General features: G+C 39.9%; 1 protein-coding gene across 4 annotated transcripts in view; it reads right to left on the minus strand.

Annotated features, from left to right (window-relative positions):
* The window catches only part of MTMR1 (myotubularin related protein 1), an 81,957-nt gene that overhangs the window by 26,994 nt on the left and 32,304 nt on the right, over window positions 1–22,659 (minus strand). For all 4 annotated transcript variants that reach the window (XM_054581805.1, XM_054581804.1, XM_054581803.1 and 1 more), the window contains 6 exons: window positions 16,834–16,935; window positions 16,440–16,523; window positions 15,467–15,616; window positions 14,271–14,459; window positions 9,194–9,379; window positions 8,566–8,772 (listed from right to left, as the gene is read on the minus strand). In XM_054581805.1, coding sequence (XP_054437780.1) covers window positions 8,566–8,772; window positions 9,194–9,379; window positions 14,271–14,459; window positions 15,467–15,616; window positions 16,440–16,523; window positions 16,834–16,935 — 918 coding nt within the window. The remainder of the gene's footprint in view (window positions 1–8,565; window positions 8,773–9,193; window positions 9,380–14,270; window positions 14,460–15,466; window positions 15,617–16,439; window positions 16,524–16,833; window positions 16,936–22,659) is intronic.

Genomic DNA, 22,659 nt, shown 5'->3' on the forward strand with positions numbered 1-22,659 from the left:
TCTCGCCAAAAATCAGAAGAAAAAGAAAAAACCCCAAATTGAAAGGAAAGGAGGAATCCCCAGAAAAAGAACTAAATGAAATAGAGACAAGTCAACTACAAGATATGGAGTTCAAAAACAATGGTTATAAGGAAGCTCAAAGAGCTCAGTGACAATTACCAAAAACTACAGGGAAACTACGAGGAACTTCCTGCAAACATATCAGCATGAAAAAGTACATAGAAACAATCAACAAGAATGAAGAGGAGATAAACAATACAGTTTCTGAATTGAAGAACACAGTAGAAGGAATCAAAAGCAGGCTATGAAGCAGAGGAATGAATCAGTGAGCTGGATAACAACGTGGAAAATAGCTCCCAGGAAGAGCAAGAAAATGAAAAAGAGAAGGAAGAGGCATCAAGGGAACCATGGGACAACATGAAACGTAAAAATATCCATGTAATATGGATACCAGAAGGAGAAAAAGAGGAGAACGGTTAGAAAACCTGTTTGAAAAAGTAATGATGGAAAAGTTCCCTAATTTGAGGAGAGAGAAAAATCACACAAGTCCAGGAAGCACAGAGGGTCCCAATCAAGAGGAACCCAAAGAGGCCTACTGGAAGGCACAGCATAATTAAAATGGCAAATACCTAAGACAAAGAGAGAATCCTAAAGGCAGCAAGGGAGAAAGAGGTCGTAACATACAAGGTAGCCCAATATGGCTAGCAGCTGTCCTCTGAAGAGAAACCCTACAAGCCAGAAGGGAATGGCAAGAAATATTCCAAGTCATGAGAAGCAAAGGCCTCTGACCAAGACTGCTCTACCCAGCAAGGCTCTCAATTGAAATGGAAGGTGAAATAAGGAGTTTCCCAGACAAAATAAGATTAAAAGAATACACCTCCACTAAACTAGCACTGCAGAATATGCTAAAGGGACTGCTTTAAGAAGATGAATAAAAAGAGAGAGAGAGGAACACAGGTACACAGTGGAAAAATGGCAATGAATAAATACCTATCAATAATAACTTTAAATTTAAATAGATTAAATTCTCCAATCAAAAGACATAGAGTTGTTCAATGAATAAGAATACTGGACCCATACATATGCTGCCTAAAGGAGATCCACATCAGAACAGAAAACGTATAAACTTAAACTGAAGGGTTGGAAAAAAATAGATTCCAAGCCAATGGACAGGAAAAAGAGCCGGAGTAGCAACACTTCTATCAGACAAAATAGACTTCAAACCAAAGGCTGTAAAAAGAAACCCAGAAGGACACTTTATAATACTCAGAGGAAGAATCCATCAAGAAGACATAAACATTGTAAACATATATGTGCTCAACACAGGAGCACCCAAATATATAAGGAAAATCTTGGAGGGTTTCAAGAAAGATATAGATCACAAATACTGATAGTAGGGGATTTTAACACCCCACTGTAAAGAATGGATAGATCTTCCAAACAAAACATCAACAAGGATATTGTGGAACAAAATGATACAATAGATGAAGTGGACTTAACTGACATATATAGAACCTTTCATCCCAAAGAAGCTAAATACACATTCTTTTCAAATGCACATTCAACATTTTCAAAGCTAGACCATAGGATAGGACACAAAACAAGACACAACAAATTCAAGAAAACTGAAATCATATCAAGCATTTTCTTAGACCACAAGGGCTCAAAACTAGAAACCATCCTCAAGGAAAAACTCAAAAACATTCGAACTCATAAAGATTGAATAATATGGTATTAAACAATGAATGGGTCAATAATGAGATCAAATAAGCAATCAAATACTTTCTGGAAACAAAGGAAAATCAACACAGAACAGTCCAATACCTATGGGACACAGTGAAAGCAATCCTGAGAGGGAAGTTCAAGCAATTCAGGCCTACCTAAAAAAAGATAGAAACACTTCAAAGAAACAACCTAACCCTACATCTAACAGGAACTGTAGGAACAACAGCAAAGAAAGCCCAGAGAGAGTAGAAAGAGGGAAATAATCAAGATCAGAGCATATTTAAATGACATAGAGACTAAAAGAACAATTCAAAGGATCAAGAAATCGAGAAGCTGGTCATTTGACAAGATAATAAAATTGATAAGCCTTTAAATAGATCCAACAAGAAAAAAAGGGAGAGGACCCGAATAAATAAAATCAGAAATTAAAGAGAAAAAACTACAACTGATTCCACAGAAATAGAAATGATTGTAAGAGATTAGAATGAACAATTATATTTTCAAGAAATTTAAAACCTGGGTGAGATGGACAAATTTCTAGAAAAAACATAGTCCTCCAAACGTGAATCAAGAAGAAGCAGAAAGCTTGAACAGACCGATAATAGCTGGTAAAATTGAAGAATAATCGAAAAAGCTCCAGGAACACAAAAGCCCTGGACTGGATGGCTTCACAGGAGAATTTTACAAAACTTTTATGGAACAGCTAACCCCTATCCTTCTGAGACTATTCCAAAAAATCCAAGAACAGAGAAGACTCCCAAAACTCTTTTTATGAGGCCAGCATCATCCTAATCCCAAAACCAGATAAAGACACAACCAAGAAAGAAAACTGCAGGCCAATGTCGCTGGTGAACATAGACGCTAAAATCCTCAACAAAATACTGGCAAACCGCATCCAGCAATACATTAAAAAGATCATACACCATGACCAAGTAGGATTCATGCCAGGGATGCAAGGATGGTACAATATTCACAAATACATATACTTAATATATCACATAAACAAAAGGAAAGACAAAAACCATATCATCATATCAATAGATGCAGAAAAAGCAGGTAATAAGGTACAGCACCCATTTATGATAAAAACACTCAGCAAAGTGGGAATAAAGGGGGCATACCTCAACAAAATAAAGGCCATATATGAATATCCTACAGTCAACATCATACTAATGGGGCAAAAAATAAAAGCTTTCTCACTAATATCAGGAACAAGACAAGGTGTCTGTTTTCGCCACTTCTATTCAACATAGTATTGGAAGTCCTAGCCACAGCCATCAGACAAGAAAAAGAAATAAAAGGCATTCAAATATGAAAGGATGAAGTAAAACTGTCATTGTTTGTAGATGACATAATAGTGTACATAGGAAATCATACAGACTCCACCAAAGAAGTGAATTTGGCAAAACAGCAGAACACAAAATCAATATTCAGAAATCAAAGGCATTTTTGTACACCGACAATGAAACATCAGAAACAGAAATCAGAGAAGAAAACCCCATCTGCTATAGCAAGAAGATAAATTAAGTACCTATGAATAAACTAAACCAAGGAGGTAAAAGACCTGTACGCAGAAAACTACACACCACTGCAGAAAGAAATTAAGGAAGACACAAATGAATGGAATCATATACTATGTTCATGGATTGGAGGAATTAACATAATCAAAATGCCCATAATTACCAAAAGCAATTTATAGATTCAATGCAATCCTTATAAAATACAAATGACATATTTCACAGATTTAGAACAAATATTTTAAAAATGTATATGGAACCAAAAATGACCCTGAATATCCTCAGCAATTCTGAGAAAGAAGAACAAAGTAGGAGCGATCACAATACCTGATACCAAACTATATTACTAGGCCACTGTAATCAAAACAGTCTGGTACTGGCATAAGGAGAGACACATAGACCAGTAGACCAGTGGAACAGAATAGAGAGCTTGTAAATAAACCCATGTCTCTATGGTCAATGAATATATGACAAAGGGGGCAGAAGCATAAAATGGAGTAAAAATGGCTTCTTCAACAAATGGTGTTGGGAGTTCTGGACAGCTACATGCAAAAAAATGAAACTTGACCACCAACTTACACTAAACACAAAAGTAAACTCAAGATGGATAAAAGACTTAATGTAAGTCGCAACACCACAGAAGTCCTAGAGGAGAACATAGGCAGGGAAATCTCAGGTATTCCATGCAGCAACATTTTCACCAATATGTCACCTAGAGCAAGGGACATAAAGGAAAGAATAAACAAATGAGACTTCATCAAAATAAGAAGCTTCTGCACGGCTAAAGAAAACATCAGCAAAATGAAAAGGGGACTAACCAGATGGATAATGTATTTGCCAGTGATACCTCGGAGAAGGGTTTGATCTCCAAAATATATAAAGAACTCACACAACTCCACTCCAGGAACACAAACAACTCAATTGGGAAATGGTCAAAGGACCTGAATAGACACTTCTCAAAGGAGGGCATACACAGGGTCCAGAGACATATGAAAGGATGGTCAGCATCACTGGCCATCAGAGATGCAAATTAAAACGACAGTAAGATACCAGTTCACACCAATCAAAATGGCCATCATAAACGAATCAATAAACAACAAGTACTGGCATGGTTGTGGAGAAAAGGGAACTCAAGTACATTGTTGGTGGAATTGCAAACTGGTGCAGCCACTGTGGAAAACTGTATGGAATTTCCTCCAAAAACTAAAAATGGAACTGCTTTTTGACCCAGCAATTTCACTGCTGGGATTATACCCTAAGAATCCTCCAACACCAGTTCAAAAGAACCTATGCACCTCAATGTTCATAGCAGCACAATTTACAATAGCCAAGTGCCAGAAGCAACCTAAGTGCCCACCAGTAAATGAGTGGATCAAAAAACTATGGTACATTTGCGCAATGGAATACTATGCAGCAGAAAGAAAGAAGGAACTCCTATCCTTCATGACAGCATGGATGGAACTGAAGAACATTATGCCAAGTGAAACAAACCAGGCGGTGAAATACAAATACCATATGATATCACCTATAAGTGAAACAGAATCAACAAAACAAACAAGCAAGCAAAATATAACAAGAGGCATTTAAGTAAACAACAAACTGACAGTAACCAGAAGGGAGGGGGGAGAGGGTTAACAGGGGAAAGAAGGGGAAGGACAGTCAAGGAACATGTATAAAGGACCGATGGACAAAGCCAAAGCAGGGAAGGATTGAGGGTGGGAGGTGGGGGTGGATGGGGGAGGGGAAAGTGGTGGTGGGAAAATGGAAAAAAACTGCACTTGAACACCAATAAAAAAAAAGAAAAAAAAAGAGTGAGACATACTGAAGAGTGAGAATTATGAAATTCCCACCAGGAAAGTCATAAAAACAAGGAAATAACAGAGTCAGTGTCAATACCTCAGAGTAATACTGTCTTGCCTTATTTTTTTTAATTTTCAATTGTGGTGAAATATACATAACATAAAATTGACCAACTTAACCATTTTAAGCATACAGTTCAGTGGCATTAAGTACACTCACAATGTTGTGCAGCCATCACCACATAGTTTTCCAGAATTTTATCATCTTCCTAAACTGAAACTCTGTCCCCATTGAACAAGAGCTCCCTATCCCCCCTCTCCCAGCCCCCGGCAACCACCATTCTACTTTCTGCGAATCTGAAAACTCTAAGGACCTCATATAAGTAGAATCACACACTATTTGTCCTTTTGTGACTGGCTTATTTCCCTTAGCATAATGTCCTCAATGTTCATCCATGTTGCAGCACATGTCAAAGTTTTCTTCCTTTTCACTAAAGAGTATTCCATTGTATGTACAGACCATATTTGTTTATCTATCATCTGTTGGTGAACACCTGGGTTGCTTCCATATTTGGGCTATTGTGAATACTGCTGCTATCAACATGGCTATTCAAATATCTGTTTCAGTTTCTGCTTTCACTTCTTTTGCATATATACCCAAAAGCAGTTGGATATGGTCATTCAATTTTTAATTTTTTGAATAACTGTAAACTGTTTTCCACAGCAGCTGCATGCATTGTCTTATTTCTGTACTTCCCCTTTATAAAATAATTCATAGAATCTGCTCTTCAGTACTTAAGGCAACAGTGTTACACTGACAGTTCACAATTTAGGATTCATTCTTTCTTTTAATAGACATTCACTGAACTCCTACAGTGTGTATAACACATCTTGCCTGGCCCTTGGGATTTCAGGCATTTTCATGGTGTCTGGTAGAGGTCAGGCATTTGGCTAGGTACCTAGGTATGAAGACAAATGAGACACAGTACCTGTGCTTTATGAAAAATTCATTTATGTTCTAGTCATGGGAGAAAGGCCTATAAATAACAAGGGTAGTACAGTGTTTCAGGGGGGATGGTGGGGCCACAAAAGAGCAAGGAGATATCTTAAGATGGGGTGGAAGAGGGAATGAAGAGGGAAAGTCATACAAGTTAGTCATGGAGGAGGTCTCATTTGAGATAAACCTTAAAGGACAGGAAGATGCCTATTTCCTGGCTGGCCAGGGGCATATTATATCAGAAGCAGTGGGGGCACCAGGGGCGCCGCTATTAGCTGCGCACAGCAGAGGCTCAGAGAGTGAAACAAAGGAAGGAAGGCAAAATGTGGCTGGAAAGGAGGAGTAGGGCCAGATCACCAAGTGCCTCAAATGCTGCACTGAGGAGTCTGCCCACAATCCCATAGGCCACGAGAAGGCCCTGAGGGATTCACACTGGGGAGTGGCAGCATAAGATCTCCTTCTCAGAAAGGTCCATCTGGCTGCAGTAAGGATGATGAGTTGGAAGGGTATGGGGATCAGAGAGGCTAGTTAAGAGACTATCATAAGTCACAAGGAAGGTGGCTGGGCCTGAATTAAGGGGGCATCAGTGGTAATGCTGAGACTAAAAATTAGAAATACATGCATTTAAAGTCATGGGACTGACTGAGATCACTAAAGGATTAAGCACACAAAAGAGAAATTATCCGAGGACTGAACCCGGGGGAACCCCAAAATTAACAGGTTGTGGAGAGACGTAGGACCAGAGGGTAGGAGGAAATTCAAGTTTATAGAGATCTAGAAGCCAAGTGATGAAAGTGTGGCTGTCATTGATGACTACGACAAGAGCAGTTTTGAGGAGGTGATGTTGTGAGGAGAAAGTCTGGCTGAAGTGGTCTAAAGAAGGCCCCAAAGAAGCAAAATTGATAGTTAGTGCAGGCAACAGTATTTGCTAAGGAAAGAAGCAACAAAGGAGTTTGTAATAATGTTTAAAATAATAACAGGAGCTAAAACTTACCCATACGACATGGGCCAGGCACTGTCCTAAACACCTAATACATATAAACTCATTTCCACTCCATGACACTCCATTTCAGAGAAGGGAAACCAAGGTACAGAGAATGAAGGCATGTATCTAACGATGTGACAACAGCTCCCAAAGGGATGCTGTGAAACTTCCCTTCCCTCTCCTCCCTGAGAGTGCAAGCACAGCGGGTGCACTCAGCACCCTCAAGGCTGAAGCTGTTTAAGTCCTCAAACTGCCCATCCTTCTGCTTTCCACAAGTGAGTCTGACTGGGGTTTGGGGAGTATTCCAATTCAACACAAGTTTCAGACAGAATTCCCGACAGTTCAATAGCCTGAAAGACCATGAATTAGCTGCCCTTTGGATAAAAAAAGAAACAAACAAACAAAAAAAACAGCCCAAGAATGCCCTTCAGCAATCCCATTCCCAGATACATACCCAAAAGTAAAAGCAGGCCGTTATGGGCTGAGTTGTGTACCCGCCGCCACAAATTCGTATGTTAAAGTCCTAACCCTCACTAATCTCAGAATGTGACTGTATCTGGAGACAGGGTCTTTAAAGAGATGATTTAAAGGGGTGATTACATTTAAATGAGGTCATTGGAGTGGGCCCTAATCCAGTCTGATTAGTGTCTGTATAAGAAGAAGAAATTTGGACAGATACACACAGAGCAAAGACCATGTAAAGACACAGCAAGAAGGCAGACATCTATCTACAAGCTAAGGTGAGGGGCCTCTGGAGAAACCCACCCTGGCACAGTCTTGACCTTGGACTTCCAGACTCCAGAACTATGAGAGAAACTTCTGTTGTTTAAGCCATCCAGTCTGTGATACTTTGCATGGCAAAAACTTTTACACCAATGTTCACATCACAGCAGTGTTATTCCACAATAGCCAACAATCCAAGTATCTATCAACAGATGAAAAAACAAAATGTGGTCTATACATACAATGGAGTAAGTATTATTCAACCATGAAAATGAATTAAATTGATGTATGCTACAACATGGATGAAACTTGAAAACATTATGCTTAGTGAAACAAGCCAGTCACAGAAAGACAAATGTTGTATGATTCCACCTGTATCAGGTATCTAGAATGGGCATTCAAAGAGGCAGAAAGTAGGTTAGTGGTTGTGAAGAGTTGGGGAAGGGGGAATGGGAGTGACTTAGTGTGTACAGGGTTCTCTTTCAAGGTGATGGAAATGTTTCAGAACTAGATACAGGTGGCGACTGTCCAATATTGTGAATGTACTAAATGCCACTGAACGGTACACTTCAAATGGTTAATTCTACATTATATGAATTTTACCTCATCTTTTATTTTGAAAAGTCATACCTATACTAACAAAAGAATGCTTTATCAGGAATATACAGTGCTGAGATCCATAGTATTATATTACGGCAATTCAGGTCTGATACAGAGCAGAAAGCCTGTGTACATGTGCACGTGTATGTGCATGTTCTATGATATACATATGCACATGCTAGAGCACAACAGTCAAAGCATGAACCTGTTTCAACTTACCAGTGCAAACCTATGTCCAAAACTTATCCACTCCTTTTCTACGAGAATCTCGAATCCTTTAATTGTGCGGTAGTAGCTGTCCAGCATCAGCATAGCCAGAGATGTCAGCTGGGCTGTTCGGTCCCAACCATCGCTGCAATGCACCACCACTGAGGTTTTCCCAGATTCTATTTTATCAGCAATTCTCACTGCCCCGGCAAGAAGCATCTTCAGAAAAGAAGGTACATTAGACCAAGCATCATTTAATTTCTATTGTAGCAAACATAATTCTGGGGAGAATGATGGAAGTTCAGGTCAATAAACCAAAAAAGAATGCAATCAACTAAAAATAACTAGAAAACATTAGCACCATGGTGGTGATGAGGGGCTTATACTAAGAAAAATGACAGCAGTAACTAGGATCCTTTATTAAAATGGCCAAAAAGTATTCAATACTTAAAAACCTGATGTAAGGAAAGCAGTATCCCTTTTTATTCTATCACAAAATCCCACGGAAACTAAGGAAGCCCAAGTACACAGCAAAGATGTACTTATTTGCAATGTTGAAAAACCACTTGGATACAGATTTATGGCACTGACACAGAGAAACTCTTATCCAGAAAGCATGTAAGGGACTGGTCCTCTTTACCCTTATATACTCCAGCCAGTGGGTTCCATCCACATTGGACAGCCACCGTGTCTCATCAATTGAAGGGTACACGATCTCTTTTAATTTACGTAGAGACTCTCTCATCACATGAATGTTGTGGATCTCCAAGAACACAAGTTCTGCATTCGGGTAAGCACTTTCACTTTCATATCCTCCACCCTTCGCCTATGAAAGACAACAGAGAGGCATCACTTCATCTGAGTTAACTTTTCTGTTCTCTCTGGTGTTACCAAATAGAGACCATTTAAAGATACAACAAACATCCGTTTATTATAAACGTCCTACATCTTTTGTATGAGATTCCTGTGGCCACTGGAACAAGAGCACCACAAACTGAGTGGCTTCTCTCACAGTGCTGGAGGTGGGAAGTCCAAAATCAAGGTATTGGCACGACCAGGTTCCCTCAGAGCTCTCTTGGGGAGGATCCTCCTTTGCTTCTTCCAACTGCTGGTGGTCTCAGGTGTTCCTAATTTATAGACACATTACTCCAATCTCTGGCTCATCATCACATGGCCTTTTCCTTTTGTCTGTGTCTCTTCTTATAAGGACACCAGTCAGATTGGATCAGGGCCCACCCTAATCCAATATGACCTCATCATAACTTGATTACATTTGCAAAGACCCTATTTTGAAATAAGGCCACATTTACAGGTACCAGGGGTTAGGACTTCAAACTATTTTTTTTTATTTTTTAAAAGATTTTATTCATTTATTTTTAGAGAGAGGGGAAGGGAGGGACAAAGAGAGAGAGAGAAACACCTATCAATTGCCTCTCTCATGCCCCCAACAGGGGACCTGGCCTGCAACCCAGGTATGTGTCCTAGCCGGGAACTGAACAGGCAAACTTCTGGTTTACAGGCCAGCACTCAATCCACCAAGTCACACCAGCCAACCAAAATGTTTTTTAATGGAAATCCATAACAATCCTCCATCACTCATTGTCAGTTTTTAAAGTATTAAGGAAAGGATCTTATTTAAGGCAAATTAGGTTTAAAAAGTTCTTTTAGTGCCATCTATCAGAAATTAAAAAGTTGTACCACAAAATTTCTGTACAAGAAAAGTTTGTAAATCCCTAACAATGAGATTTACTTAAGCAATTTTAACAAACTAAAATGAAAATGTAACTTAAAAAGGGGGCTGTGATTCAGCCCTTGATAATGTCATAACAAAATCTGATCTACCTTTTATTTTGCAGAGATCAATATTCAGAACACATCTGTAATGAGAACATAGAGAAACTGAAATCTGGATACATTGCTGGTGAGAATTAAAATTGTGCAGTCTGTGGAAAAAAAATTGGTGGTTCCTCAAAAAGTTGAATGTGGAATCACTGTATGACATAGCAATTCCAGTTGCACAGAATTGAAAACAGGTGTTCAGTCCAAAACTGGTATACGAATGATCACATCAGCACTATTCACAATAGCCAAAAGGTGGAAACAACCCCAATGTCCATTAATGGATGAATGGATAAAGAAATTGTGGTCTAACTATATAATGGAATATTTTTCAGCTATACAAAGGAACTAAGTACTGTTTCATGCTACAACATGAATGAATGATGAAAACATTATATTCTAAGTTAAAGATGCCAGGCATGAAAGACCACATATTGTATGATCCCACTTACATGCAATGTCTAGAACAAGGAAATCTACATACAAAGTAAATCAGGGGTTGCCAGGGGCTCGGGCAGGGGGGAGAATGGGCAGTGACTGCCAGGGTTTTCCATTTGGGGCTATGAAAGCTTTCTGGAATTAGAATTGTTGTATCACATTGTGAATATACTGGAAGTTACTGAATTGTGAAACTTTGGAGTGGTTAAAATGGCAAGTTTTGTGTTATGTGAATTTTATATCAATACAAACAATAAATACATCTGTAAACCCAAAGATCACACTCATCATTTAGTCTCCAACCATTACCAAGTGGGTACTAATGCTCGGCCCTGAGCTAAATACTGGAGCAGTAATTAGGAGCAAGTATAGACCATGGTCCTCAAGGTCCCCAAAATCTAGTGGAGTAAGTGGGGGAGGAGAGGCATGCATGCAGAACAGGGGGCAAGTCCTTTGCTGTAGGAGAGCACAATCCTGCCAGGGTAGGCAGAAGAGGCGTCTACACTGAGAAGTCAGGAAAGCTTTACTGTAGGGAGGAAGGTCAAAAACACTCAAGGTAGAGGAGCCATTGTGTTTAGATGACCAGAGATGGGCGAGGATATGGCTTCCCGAGAGGCAGGTAAGAAGTCCAACAGAGAATACTACGGCAGTGGTGAGACAGAGAGAGAGGAGGCCCCAGTGATGAGGTCTTAGATCAGACTTGCACTGTAGAATCATCACTGGCTACATGGGCAAAAAGGACTGGAAGAGGGTGAGACCTTGTGCAGGTGGATCACCTCAAAGACAGGGGGTCATCTGGCTGAAAGAATCAGTGATGGAGGCAGCAGGGAAGAGAAATGCAAATGATTTGAGATATTTAAGAGAAAGGACAAGGTAGCTGATTGGGGCAATGAAACAGTAGCACAGGAAGTGACAGTGATGATTCTGGACTGGGTGGCCTAAGACATGGTGGTTATCATTTACTGGGATGCAGACTGTTGGAGAAGAAAGAGTGTCCGGTTGAGTAGAGTGAGCACATAGTGCCTGTGAGAAGTTTAGCTGGAGAGGTCTGCAGGCCATGGGATACACGTCTGCAGCTCAGAAGAGACATTTGAGCTATGCATATCAATATGAAGTCATAGTCATGTGGATGGTATTGGAGGACGGAGGTCAGGCACATGGTGCTCAAGGACAACATTTAATGTGAAGAGAGAGGTAAAGGCCAGGAACATGAAGAAGGCCAACATTAAAGGAATAAAAGGCAAGAAACTGAGGATAGAAGCCAGAGATTGAATGAGAAAATAAAAAAGAAGGGAAAAAAGTGTTTTGGAAAGGAGAAAGTATTTAACTATGTCAAAAGCTCGTGAGAGCACGGAAAAGAACTAAAAAATACACAATGGATTTTGTGACAAGAAAATACTTGGTGACTTTACCAAGGACAGCTGGGGTAGAGATGAGGATGAGAGCTAGTTTCACATGACTTAAGGGGCAAGGGAGTGGCAGTGAGCACTGAGGAGTTATCAAGGAGACAGCTTCTCCAAGAAGCCTGTCTGTAAGGGGTAGGAGAAGGTGCTAGCTAGAAGGGGACAGTAACAATAATTCCAGGGAGAGCTTATTTGTATAGATGGAAATGACTTCATGGGAAGGAGTCAGTAGAGGATAAAGGTCAAGAATCCCAGAGAAGGAAAAGGGATGATAGAGCAGGTAGGGAGGTTAGGGGGTGAAGGAGGGGCACAAGGAAGAGGCCACACCTTCAACATTGACAGGAGGCAATACAAGCTAGCTTTCAGGTATGGCGGCAGGAGCAGAGGGAGTTTCTATCTAAGGGCTGGTTTGCTCTCTCTCTGAGAAGGAAGGTCAGCTGTTGAGGATGAAGAGGGTAGAGCAGGGTCATGCATTAGAAATGAGTCATTAAGAGGCTGAAACAGTTCCTGGGGAGACTGGGGGGTGGTTGAGGGGAAGTAACTTCCCAGCAGTGCTGAGGGCCCAGTCTGGAAAGTATGAATCTGGAGTGGCTCCCACCTGCAAACTGTTAGCCTCTTATCCTCCTGGAACACTCAGCAGCCCAGGTTGTGCGCATAAGAAATGCAGGCACGCAGAAGTGAACTGGGCATTGAATGAGACAGTCTAAAGAGGCCAGGCTGTGCAGGACCAAGTGGATATGGACATGGCAGGGGGAAGGGAGGGGAGGCAAGAAGAGAGGAGAGGGGCCTGAGGGCCCATGCACTGAGGACAAGCCGTGGAGTGACCTCTGAGCACTGGCACAAGAGGCTGAGGTCTGAGAGGGCGGTTTGAGAATTCGGAAGGAATTCAGAAGGAAAGCAGTTCTGAGGAAGACCAGAGGCTGAGTGTGGCTGAAAGCTCAGTCACCTGGATGCAGGAGTAGCTTCTGAGTATCTGATTAAGTCTGCAAGTGGCAATATAACAGGAAAACAACAGAATTTTGTATATTTGGATACCAGCTTGTATGTACTCCAAGTTATTCTACAGAATGATAAGACACTTTAACTTCATTAAAACACTTTTTTAAAAAATTTGTTTTATTGACTATGCTATTACAGTTGTCCTTATTTTTCTCCCTTTGCCCTCCTCCACCCAGCACCTGCCCCATTCCTTCAGGCAATCCCGCCACCCTTGTTCATGTCTATGGGTCATGCTTATATACTTTACATCCCATCGCTATTCTGTAACTACCTATTTGTACTTCTTAATCCCTTCATCTCTTCACACATTCTCCCGCTCACCCCTCGCATCTGGCAACCTTCCAGTGACTAATTTCTTTTCTCTTGCTTTTGAGAGTCTCTCTTTATTGTTAACCTTTGGCCTTTTAATAATGATGTGTCTTGGAATGGGTGTCTTTGCACCTATCATAATTGGGACTCTCTGTGCTTCCTGGACTTGCACATCTATTTCCTTCACCAAGTTACAGACATTTTCTTTCACTCTTTTCTTCAGGTAGATTTCCAATTTCTTGCTTTCTCTTCTCCTGGCACCCCTATGATGCAAATTTTGGACCTCTCGAAGTTGTCCCAGAGGCTGTTTATAATATCCTCATTTTTTTTATTCTTTTTTCTTCCTGTTTTTGACTCCATTCTAACAGAGCTTCAGACCAGATATGAATTAATCAAGCAATCACCATATTTCACAGGTTAAAGGGACTTCCAAAGGCCTTACAATCATTTCATTAAAATAGTTACTTGATTCTTTAAGTAATAATTCTCTTTATGGGTCTTTAATTAATTAATTCAGCAAATAGGATTGTGGGGGAACAATGAGAGAGATAAGATCCCAACCTACATGAGACATCCACAGGCTATATCCCAGGGAGGGATATCTATGGGCTACTCAGAAAGATGTCACCTTCAAGTGGGGAGGAAGTCAATGGGCTATTTGAATTGCATAACTATTCACAGATAGTACATAAGGCAAGACCTACAGGTCCTGAAATGTCAAGAATGTACCTTGTTGGTATCAGCGACACTGTTTTGTCGGGCATCGAAGATGATAAGTTTGTGAGACTGTGCATTAGCATCCATTATGGTCTGCAAGTATTTTTCATCTTCTTTGCAGCGTTTATCACTGGGACCCACAAGTGGCTGGCTGCATCGAGTGATTGTTGCCTGACTTTCTGGATGAATCCATGACAACACCTAGTGTTTGTAAATAACAAATATGAGTACAGTTCCTAAAATAGTGTGTGCTCTAATTACCAGGTGGTAAAAACAAGTTCTCTCCTCAAGCACAGTTTCTTCTGCATATTTTCCTTAAAGATGAGAGGTCAGGCCAATCACAGCATGACAGTGGCTATGAGACGTAATCTTTAGGTCAGGCTGAAAGAAGTCTGACTAGATGAGCTCTAAAAATCCCCTTTCACATCTAAACTTCTATGATTCTAAGAAAAACAGAAACTATACTACCATTGAGCCCCATTCCTATTCGATTAACTAATTTTATTTTGTCTCCTAATTTAAAAATGCCCTTGTATCTCAACAATGATATATGTGGCTGGGTGAGGACAAAGTGAATATATAGTCTCTCATAAAATCTAAAGCTATAGCCTCAAACCTCCAATTTTCCTCCAGTGGCCAAGAGACTCAGGATTATACCAGGCTGCAGGCTCAAAAATGTCCACTCCCTCATGGGTTGTGGTGACAGTATCATGTGGGTATGCATATGTCCAAACTCACCACATTGTATACATTAAGCATGTGACATGTTTCTGTATATCAACTAAACCTCAGTAAACCTGTTTAAAAAATTCATCCCCTGCTGACTCCTATGTTTCTTTTCAAAATGGTGTCCCTCCCGCAGAGCTTTCAGCCTTGAACTCAACATCTAAGGAAGAGTGTCTTTTTTCTAGGATGAGTTGGTGAAACCAGTGACATAAATTGTTAAAGCAGTAGCATGCTAAACTTTTCTTGCTATCCTTTGTTATTCCCTACTACATTTGGAGAGCTTGTAACTTTAGTTTACAAGGCAGAGTCAGGAAATGGAGTATTTATATAATTAGGTAGTTCTTCATAATCAAAAATATGTTCAGGTTTTTAGGCTTATTTTTCAACTTTCCATTTTGTTCACTAGATTTTTTCTATCTTCCTTCCATATTTGATCTGATACGATATACATTTACACTTAAATGACAATGACTATTACTTACAGGGACTCTGCCTTTTGCTCTAAAGGCCGCCACTTTTGTAAGGTCATCATCTTTCACACTAGTTGGCACGACAATGATGGCAGGGTAAGTGTCACAGAGCTCATAACTGCTATTTACTCTGGATATTTTCCAACTTTCATTTGGTAAGCCCTGCAGGGTATTAGAGAAGAAAGAAGAGGGGGAAAGCATGCTTTTACACTTTCAAAAAGTACTAAGCATGAACCACAACCCTTTCTTGTTTTCTACTAAATCCATTTATAATTTGTTTGGTGCTAATTAAAAGTTAAAAAAGATATTTATCTAATATGACTCACTCCTTACCCATTTAAAAAATGTAATGAAGCATAAGAATTTCCAAACAGACTAAAAAATGAAACTTATATACTAGAATCTCAGACCTATACATTTTTTAAAGTGTACCTATAAAGAATGACCATAGTGTCTTTTTGAAAATACTCATGAAAGTCCTTTAGAGACACAGAAATTTCTTACAAATATCTAAAATAAGTAGTATATATTACCATACCAAATATAAGGTGGAGACAAAGATCAAATGCCATGAAAATATTCTTATTGGAAGATCTTGAAATTTACAATGCACTAAAGAGCTTCTGGTAGAGAAACACCGTAACTGAATGATGCAGTCATGTCATACATTTAAAATGTCATTTAAGTCATTAGTTTTCATCCTTACTCATCAACTCATTACTAGAATATCTAATAATAAAAACCACCTGGTCAATTTGCTTTTTAAATCCTTGTACTCCACTTGCCTCTGGAAAAAGGATATGGCAGGGTCAAAGGTTTGGCACAGGGAGAACAGGGGATCCCAGAGGAGAAGAGCCTACAAACTAGGTAAATTATACCTATGTATAACTTGTTTCAAAAGGTTTTTTTCTCCATAACATTTCTAACCTTTTAGAAAAGAAAAAGATGCTCAACCTATTATTTTAGTTGAAGCAACATACTTTACCTGTCTCTTATATTCAGCTACTGGATCATAAACTTTCCATCCATTAATTGGAAATTTTTCTTTATAGTTAAATGCAAAGAGTGTCTGGATACAAAAACCACAAAGGACATATGTCAGCATTTTTTTGCTATGTCATATACCCAATATTAAAGCTTTCATTCAGTTATGAGCTGAATGTATTAAGATGGGCTGAATGTATTAAGATTCCTATTTTAATTTGCAAATTTTGAAGCAACAAATAACCAGTTTTCTTAACCATTACACAGAACTGACAAATGTTAAATATTCTAATATTAATTACCAGCAGAGAGATAAGAGATAAAAAGAACGAATAAAACATGAAATTTTGGGCCCCCACAAAGGCATGCAAAAAGGCTTATTTTCATATACTTACCTGCCCATTGGAAAGAGGAAAAGCATGTTTGTGGAGGTTTTCAAATATTCCCAGTTTACTCTGTTCTTCTTGTTTATAAGCAAGTCGTAAGTTTCTCATATCCTGTTAAACAATTAACAAAACTCATTTATTCAACATGTGTTGAGTACCTATGAGGTAGACACCATGCTGTAAGAAATAAATGTTTTTATGTCTCCCATGTTATACTCTTTATCTTACTAACAAAAGGCAATTAACAAAAACACAACTCCAACAAGGTTTCTTTAAACATTAAGTGAGGAAACTGGAACAAAGGAGATGTGTTGGGGGGAAAAAACTCATCAGATAGAACTAAGAATAAGATTAGTACATAAAAGAATGCTATCAAGTTCTGTGAACTTACTTCCTAAAGATATGCCACTGAATCAATTGTGAGCTTTAAACTATTAAAGAATTAATTACAGATCTTGTACCTTCCATAAAATAGAAATGTGACAGAGGTTTCTTCCCACTACTCATAGCAAGGACTCTGTCATGAAGACTCTATGGCCCTCAATGAGGTCCTTACAAAAATTATAATGCTCTTTCTTAAGATCAGTTTCTTAAAACGTCCCACCATGCAAGCTACTGGCAGAAAGCCCATGTACAGGTAGGCAGGAGAAATCCCAAAGAGGTGGTTCTGATGGTACAGTTTCTTCCTAGGACTGGTTTGAGCAGTGCTGCATGACCTTCTTAAACCACTGCTGTTAGTTAAACATAAAAGTCTCGTTCCTCTTTAACATTATAAAAAATTCAAAAATAAAAAGGACCACAAATAAAGTCATTGTTGTGATATTATGTACATCTAATAACAGCAAAAGAATGGAAATAAACTAAATGTCTATCAATAGAGGCAGGCTTGCTCTGGGTGGTGTGCCTCAGTGGTTTGAGCACTGGCCTATGAACCAAAAGATCTCTGGTTTGATTCCCAGCCAGGCACATACCTATGCCGTGGGCCAGGTTCCCCATTGATTCTCCACTGGGGGCATGCGAAAGGTAACCAGTCGATGCTTCTCTCACACACTGATGTTTCTCTCCCTCTCTTTCACCTTCCCTTAGCCCCTCTCTAAAAATAAATAAAATCTTGGGACTTCTGGTCAAGATGGAGGTGTAGGTAAGCATGGCTCACTTCTTCATACAACCACAGCAAAAATTATAACTAAGCTACAAAACAACTATCAGCCACAATCATCAGAAAATTGAGCTGCGTGGAAGTCTGACATAAAGGAATTAAAGAAGCCACATTCATCCAAACGAGTAGGAGTGGTGGAGACACAGAGATGCAGAACTGGTAGTCTTACACCCACCTGTGGTGGATAAAAATGGAGAGCAATACCTTGGCAGTGAGGGATCCCAGCCCCACACCAGACCACCCAGCCCAGGGTTCTAGTGCCAGGAAGCTAAGTCCCCATAAGTACTAGCTATAAAAACCAGTGGCAGTTGGGGCAGCAGAAGAAACTTCAGGATTCTCAGACATCTCCTCTTAAAGGCCCCGCAATGGACTTAGGGCTTACGCAAACTCACTCCCTCTGGTCTCCAGCAACAGGGCAGCAGCTGGAAGGGCACCAGTGGCATATGGAGAGAAAGTGAAGTGACTGGCATCAGGGTGAGTGCTGGAAGACAGCTTCTCCCCACACAAAATTCTAGAGACCAGGCAGCAGCCATTGTCCCTTTTCTGAGCCCTCCCCAACAGAGAGCCACAGAGTGGTAACACCATATCAGAAACTCCGTCAACCTGGTTCATACCAGTTACCCCACCCTGGCCAACTACCTAAGGCTCTGCCCCATGCAACTTATGGGTATGCTTTTCTACAATAAGCCATGCTACTAAGACAGGGAGTCAAAGCTGCTCTACCTAATACACAAAAACAAACACAAGGAGGCTGCCAAAATGAGGAGACAAAGAAATATGTCCTAAGTGAAAGAACAGAACAAAATTCCAGAAGAAGAACTAAACAAAATGAGGATATGCAATCTATCAGATGCAGAGTTCAAAACACTGGTTATTAGGATGCTCAAGGAACTCACTGGATACTTCAACAGCATAAAAAAGATACAGGCAGAAATAAAGGTTACTCTACGTGAACTAAAGAAAAAATTCCAGGGAATCAATAATGGAGTAGATGAAGCCAAGATTCAAATCAATGATTTGGAACACAAGGAAGAAAAAAGCATTCAATCAGAACAGCAAGAAGAAAAAAAATTGTAAAAACGAGGATAGGCTAAGGAGGCTTTGGGACAACTTCAAACATACCAACATTCAAATCATAGGGATGCCAGAAGGAGAAGAAAAAGAGCAAGAAATTGAAACTTATTTGAAAAAATAACGAAAGAAAACTTCCCTAATTTGGTGAAGGAAGTAGACATACAAGTTCAGGAAGCATAGGAAGCACAGAGTCCCAAACAAGTTGGACCCAAAGAGGACCACACCAAGGCACATCATAATTAAAATCCCAAAGGTTAAAGAGAAAGAGAGACTCTTAAAATCAGCAAGAGAAAAGCAGAGCGTTACCTACACAGGAGTTCCCATAAGATTGTCAGCTGATTTCTCAAAAGAAAACTTACAGGCAAGAAGGGACTGGCAAGAAGTATTCACAGTGATGAAAAGCAAGGACCTACAATCTAGATTACTCTATCCAGCAAAGCTATCACTTAAAAATGGAAGGGCAGATAAAGTGCTTCCCAGACAAGGTAAAGCTAAAGGAGTTCATTACCGAGCCATTATTACATGAAATATTAAAGGGACTTATTTAAGAAAGAGGAGAACTCAAAACTATGAATATTAACATGGTTTAATATTAAATTAAATTAAATTAATATTAAATTAAATTCACAACTATCAACAATCGAATATAAAAAAGAAATTAAGCAAATAAGCACAACAGGAACAGAATCACAGATAGGGAGATTGTTTGGAGGGTTATCAATTAGGAGGGGAGAGGGAGAGAATGGGTAAAAAGGCACAGGGATTAAGAAGTACAAATTGGTAGGTAAGAACAGACAGGGGGATGTTAAGAACAGTAAAGGAAATGGATTAACCAAAGAACTTATAAGTATGGCTTATGGACATGAACTAAGAGGGAGATTCCTAGAAGGAAGGAGGGTACCAGGTGGAAGGAAGCAAAGAGGGAAATATTGGGAAAACTGTAATAGCATAATCAATAGAATGTATTAAAAAATAAATAAATAAATAAAATCTTAAAAAAATAAGAGGCTGGCTACAATATAGCTAATGGAATACTGGAGAGCTGTTAAAAACAGTATGCAGCTTATTATATATATTGATATCAAGGAGTTCCGACATACATTGTTAAGGCGAAAAAGAAAGGGCAGAATATATTCAAAGACTATACATACATCTTATGTGCATAGGATAGGGTATCTATGGAAACTGGTAAGAGTGAGTGCCTGAAGGGAATTCAACAGGATGACTGCATGTTGGATGTAGACTTACTTTTTCCTACATACAGTTTTTGTACCTTTTAAATTGTATGTCACCTGTTTAAAAAACAAACCCCACACTTACAAGGCTCTCGGGCATGAGCTGAGTGGGCTGGGAGCATGGCCTTAGTAACTCTAGGCTGAAAAACACTTTATTTGTTTTTTAATATATTTTATTGATTATGGTATTAGAGTTGTCCCAATTTCCCCCCTTTGCCCCCCTACCCAGTACCCCCCTTCCCTCCTGCAATACCCCCCTTAGTCTATGTCCATCGGTCATGCATATAAGTTCTTTGGCTTCTCCATTTCCTATACTATTCTTAACTTTCCCTGTCTATGTTGTACCTACCATTTATGCTTCTTATTCCCTGTACCTTTTCCCCCATTCTCTCCCCTCCCCCTCCCTCCTGATAACCCTCCATGTGATCTCCATTTCTGTGATTCTGTTCCTGTTCTAGTTGTTTGCTTAGTTTTTGTTTTTTGAGGTTAAGTTGTTGATAGCTGTGAGTTTGTTGTCATTTTAATGTTCATAGTTGATCTTCCATTTCTTATATAGTTCCCTTTAACATTTTACATAATAATAGCTTGGTCATGATGAACTCCTTTAGCTTTACCTTGTCTGAGAAGCACTTTATCTGCCCTTCCATTCTAAATGCTGGCTTTGCTGGATAGAGTAATCTAGATTGTAGGTCCTTGCTTTTCATCACCGTGAATACTTCTTGCCAGCCCCTTCTTGCCTACAAAGTTTCTTTTGAGAAATCAGCCAATAGTCTTATGGGAAGGGGGTTGCCCTGCCCTGGAAAACATTTTAAAGGAGTTACTAGCAACTGCTCATTCCAGCCATAAAACATCTTAGTGTAACAGCCACAGGGCATCTGCCTAAGTGACTTAACTTCCTGGTGTGCTCTCCCTCAAAACTACATTGGCTACACACATACACCTTGGTAGCTGATTGAGCTGACTTGCTATTTAGGATTGCTAGGAGAGAAAAGCATTGCAAGCAAAGGGAAGAGCATGTGCAAAGACTCCAGAGTGTATGTGTGGAGGGGGCGAGGGTAGCGAGCGTGAGTAACAAAGGAACTGGGATTGCAAGGAGGGGAGGATGGCTAGAGATGAAGCTGCAGAGGAAAGCAAGCCAGATTCAGACCAGCGTTGTCTTGATAACTTTTCCCTCTAGCCTAAGGATAATGGGAAGCTACTGAAGAGCTCTGAGGAGAAAGATGGCATGTTTCAAAATTGCCTAACTAATCAAGTCACCCCTCGGCTTGAACTTCTGCAGCTGCTTCACAAGGCTCCACAGATGGAACTATGGTCTGAGAAGAACACCCTGTACTTTATCAAAGGCCAGCACAGCCATGCAGTGCCCAAAGCAAGTCTAGTGAGCCCAAAGATTTGTGATTTGGAAGAGTACAATCTGTTTTAAAAAAGGGATTTCAACTGCAGTCTAGGACCAACCAGGAGGAGCTGTCCTCAGAGATTTGACCAAGGCAAACAGATGGTCAGGAATCCAAACCCCAAGTTTGGAAGGGACTTTGATGATTCTGCAGGCAGGTCCTCTTCCCTAGTACTTCAGGTAGGGTAGTTAATAAACTATATTTCCAATGAAAAACATCAGTTATGGCATTTCAGCGACTAATTATTACTCAAGTTATCGCATACACTTCAAATTAACCATTTGGAGGAAGGGTATAAAACCAAAAATAAGCACAGTGTCCTGGTCGGGCGGTTCAGTTGGTTGGAGCATTGTCCCATACACCAAAAGGTTGCTCATTCGATTCCTGGTCAGGGCACATACCTAGGTTGCAGACTCGATACCTGGCCGGGGCACATACGGGAAGCAACCAATCAATGTTTCTCTCTCACATCGATGTCTCTGTCTGTCTCTGCCTCTGTCTCTGGCTCTCTCTCTCTCCTGTCTCTCTCTGTCCCTCTCCCTGATCCTACCTCTTTCTCTAAAATCAATAAACACCCTGGCTGGTATGGTTCAGCAGATTGAGCGCAAGCCTGCAAACCAGAGTCCCAGTTTCATCCCCAGTGTAGGGCACATGCCTGGGTTGCAAGCCATGTCCCCAGTAGGGGGCGTGTGAAATGCAAACACACATTGATGTTTCTCTCCCTCTCTTTCTCCCTTCCACTCTCTAAAAAGAAATAAATAAAATCTAAAAAAAATAAAATCAATAATCATATACCCATGTGAGAATTAAAAAAATAAATGAGCACCATTCAGGTGAAATTCCCAACATAGCGAAGAAAATTGTCTTTTTAATCACAGAAGTTATGAATACAGTTTGACTCTTCTGGCACAGATTTGAACAATGTAGGTCCACTTATACACATATTTTTTTCAATAAATACATATTTTTCTTC

Source organism: Pteronotus mesoamericanus, unplaced genomic scaffold, assembly GCF_021234165.1.
Source record: "Pteronotus mesoamericanus isolate MK-2021 breed Mesoamerican mustached bat unplaced genomic scaffold, CSHL_Meso_final contig_66, whole genome shotgun sequence".
Taxonomy (NCBI): domain Eukaryota; kingdom Metazoa; phylum Chordata; class Mammalia; order Chiroptera; family Mormoopidae; genus Pteronotus; species Pteronotus mesoamericanus.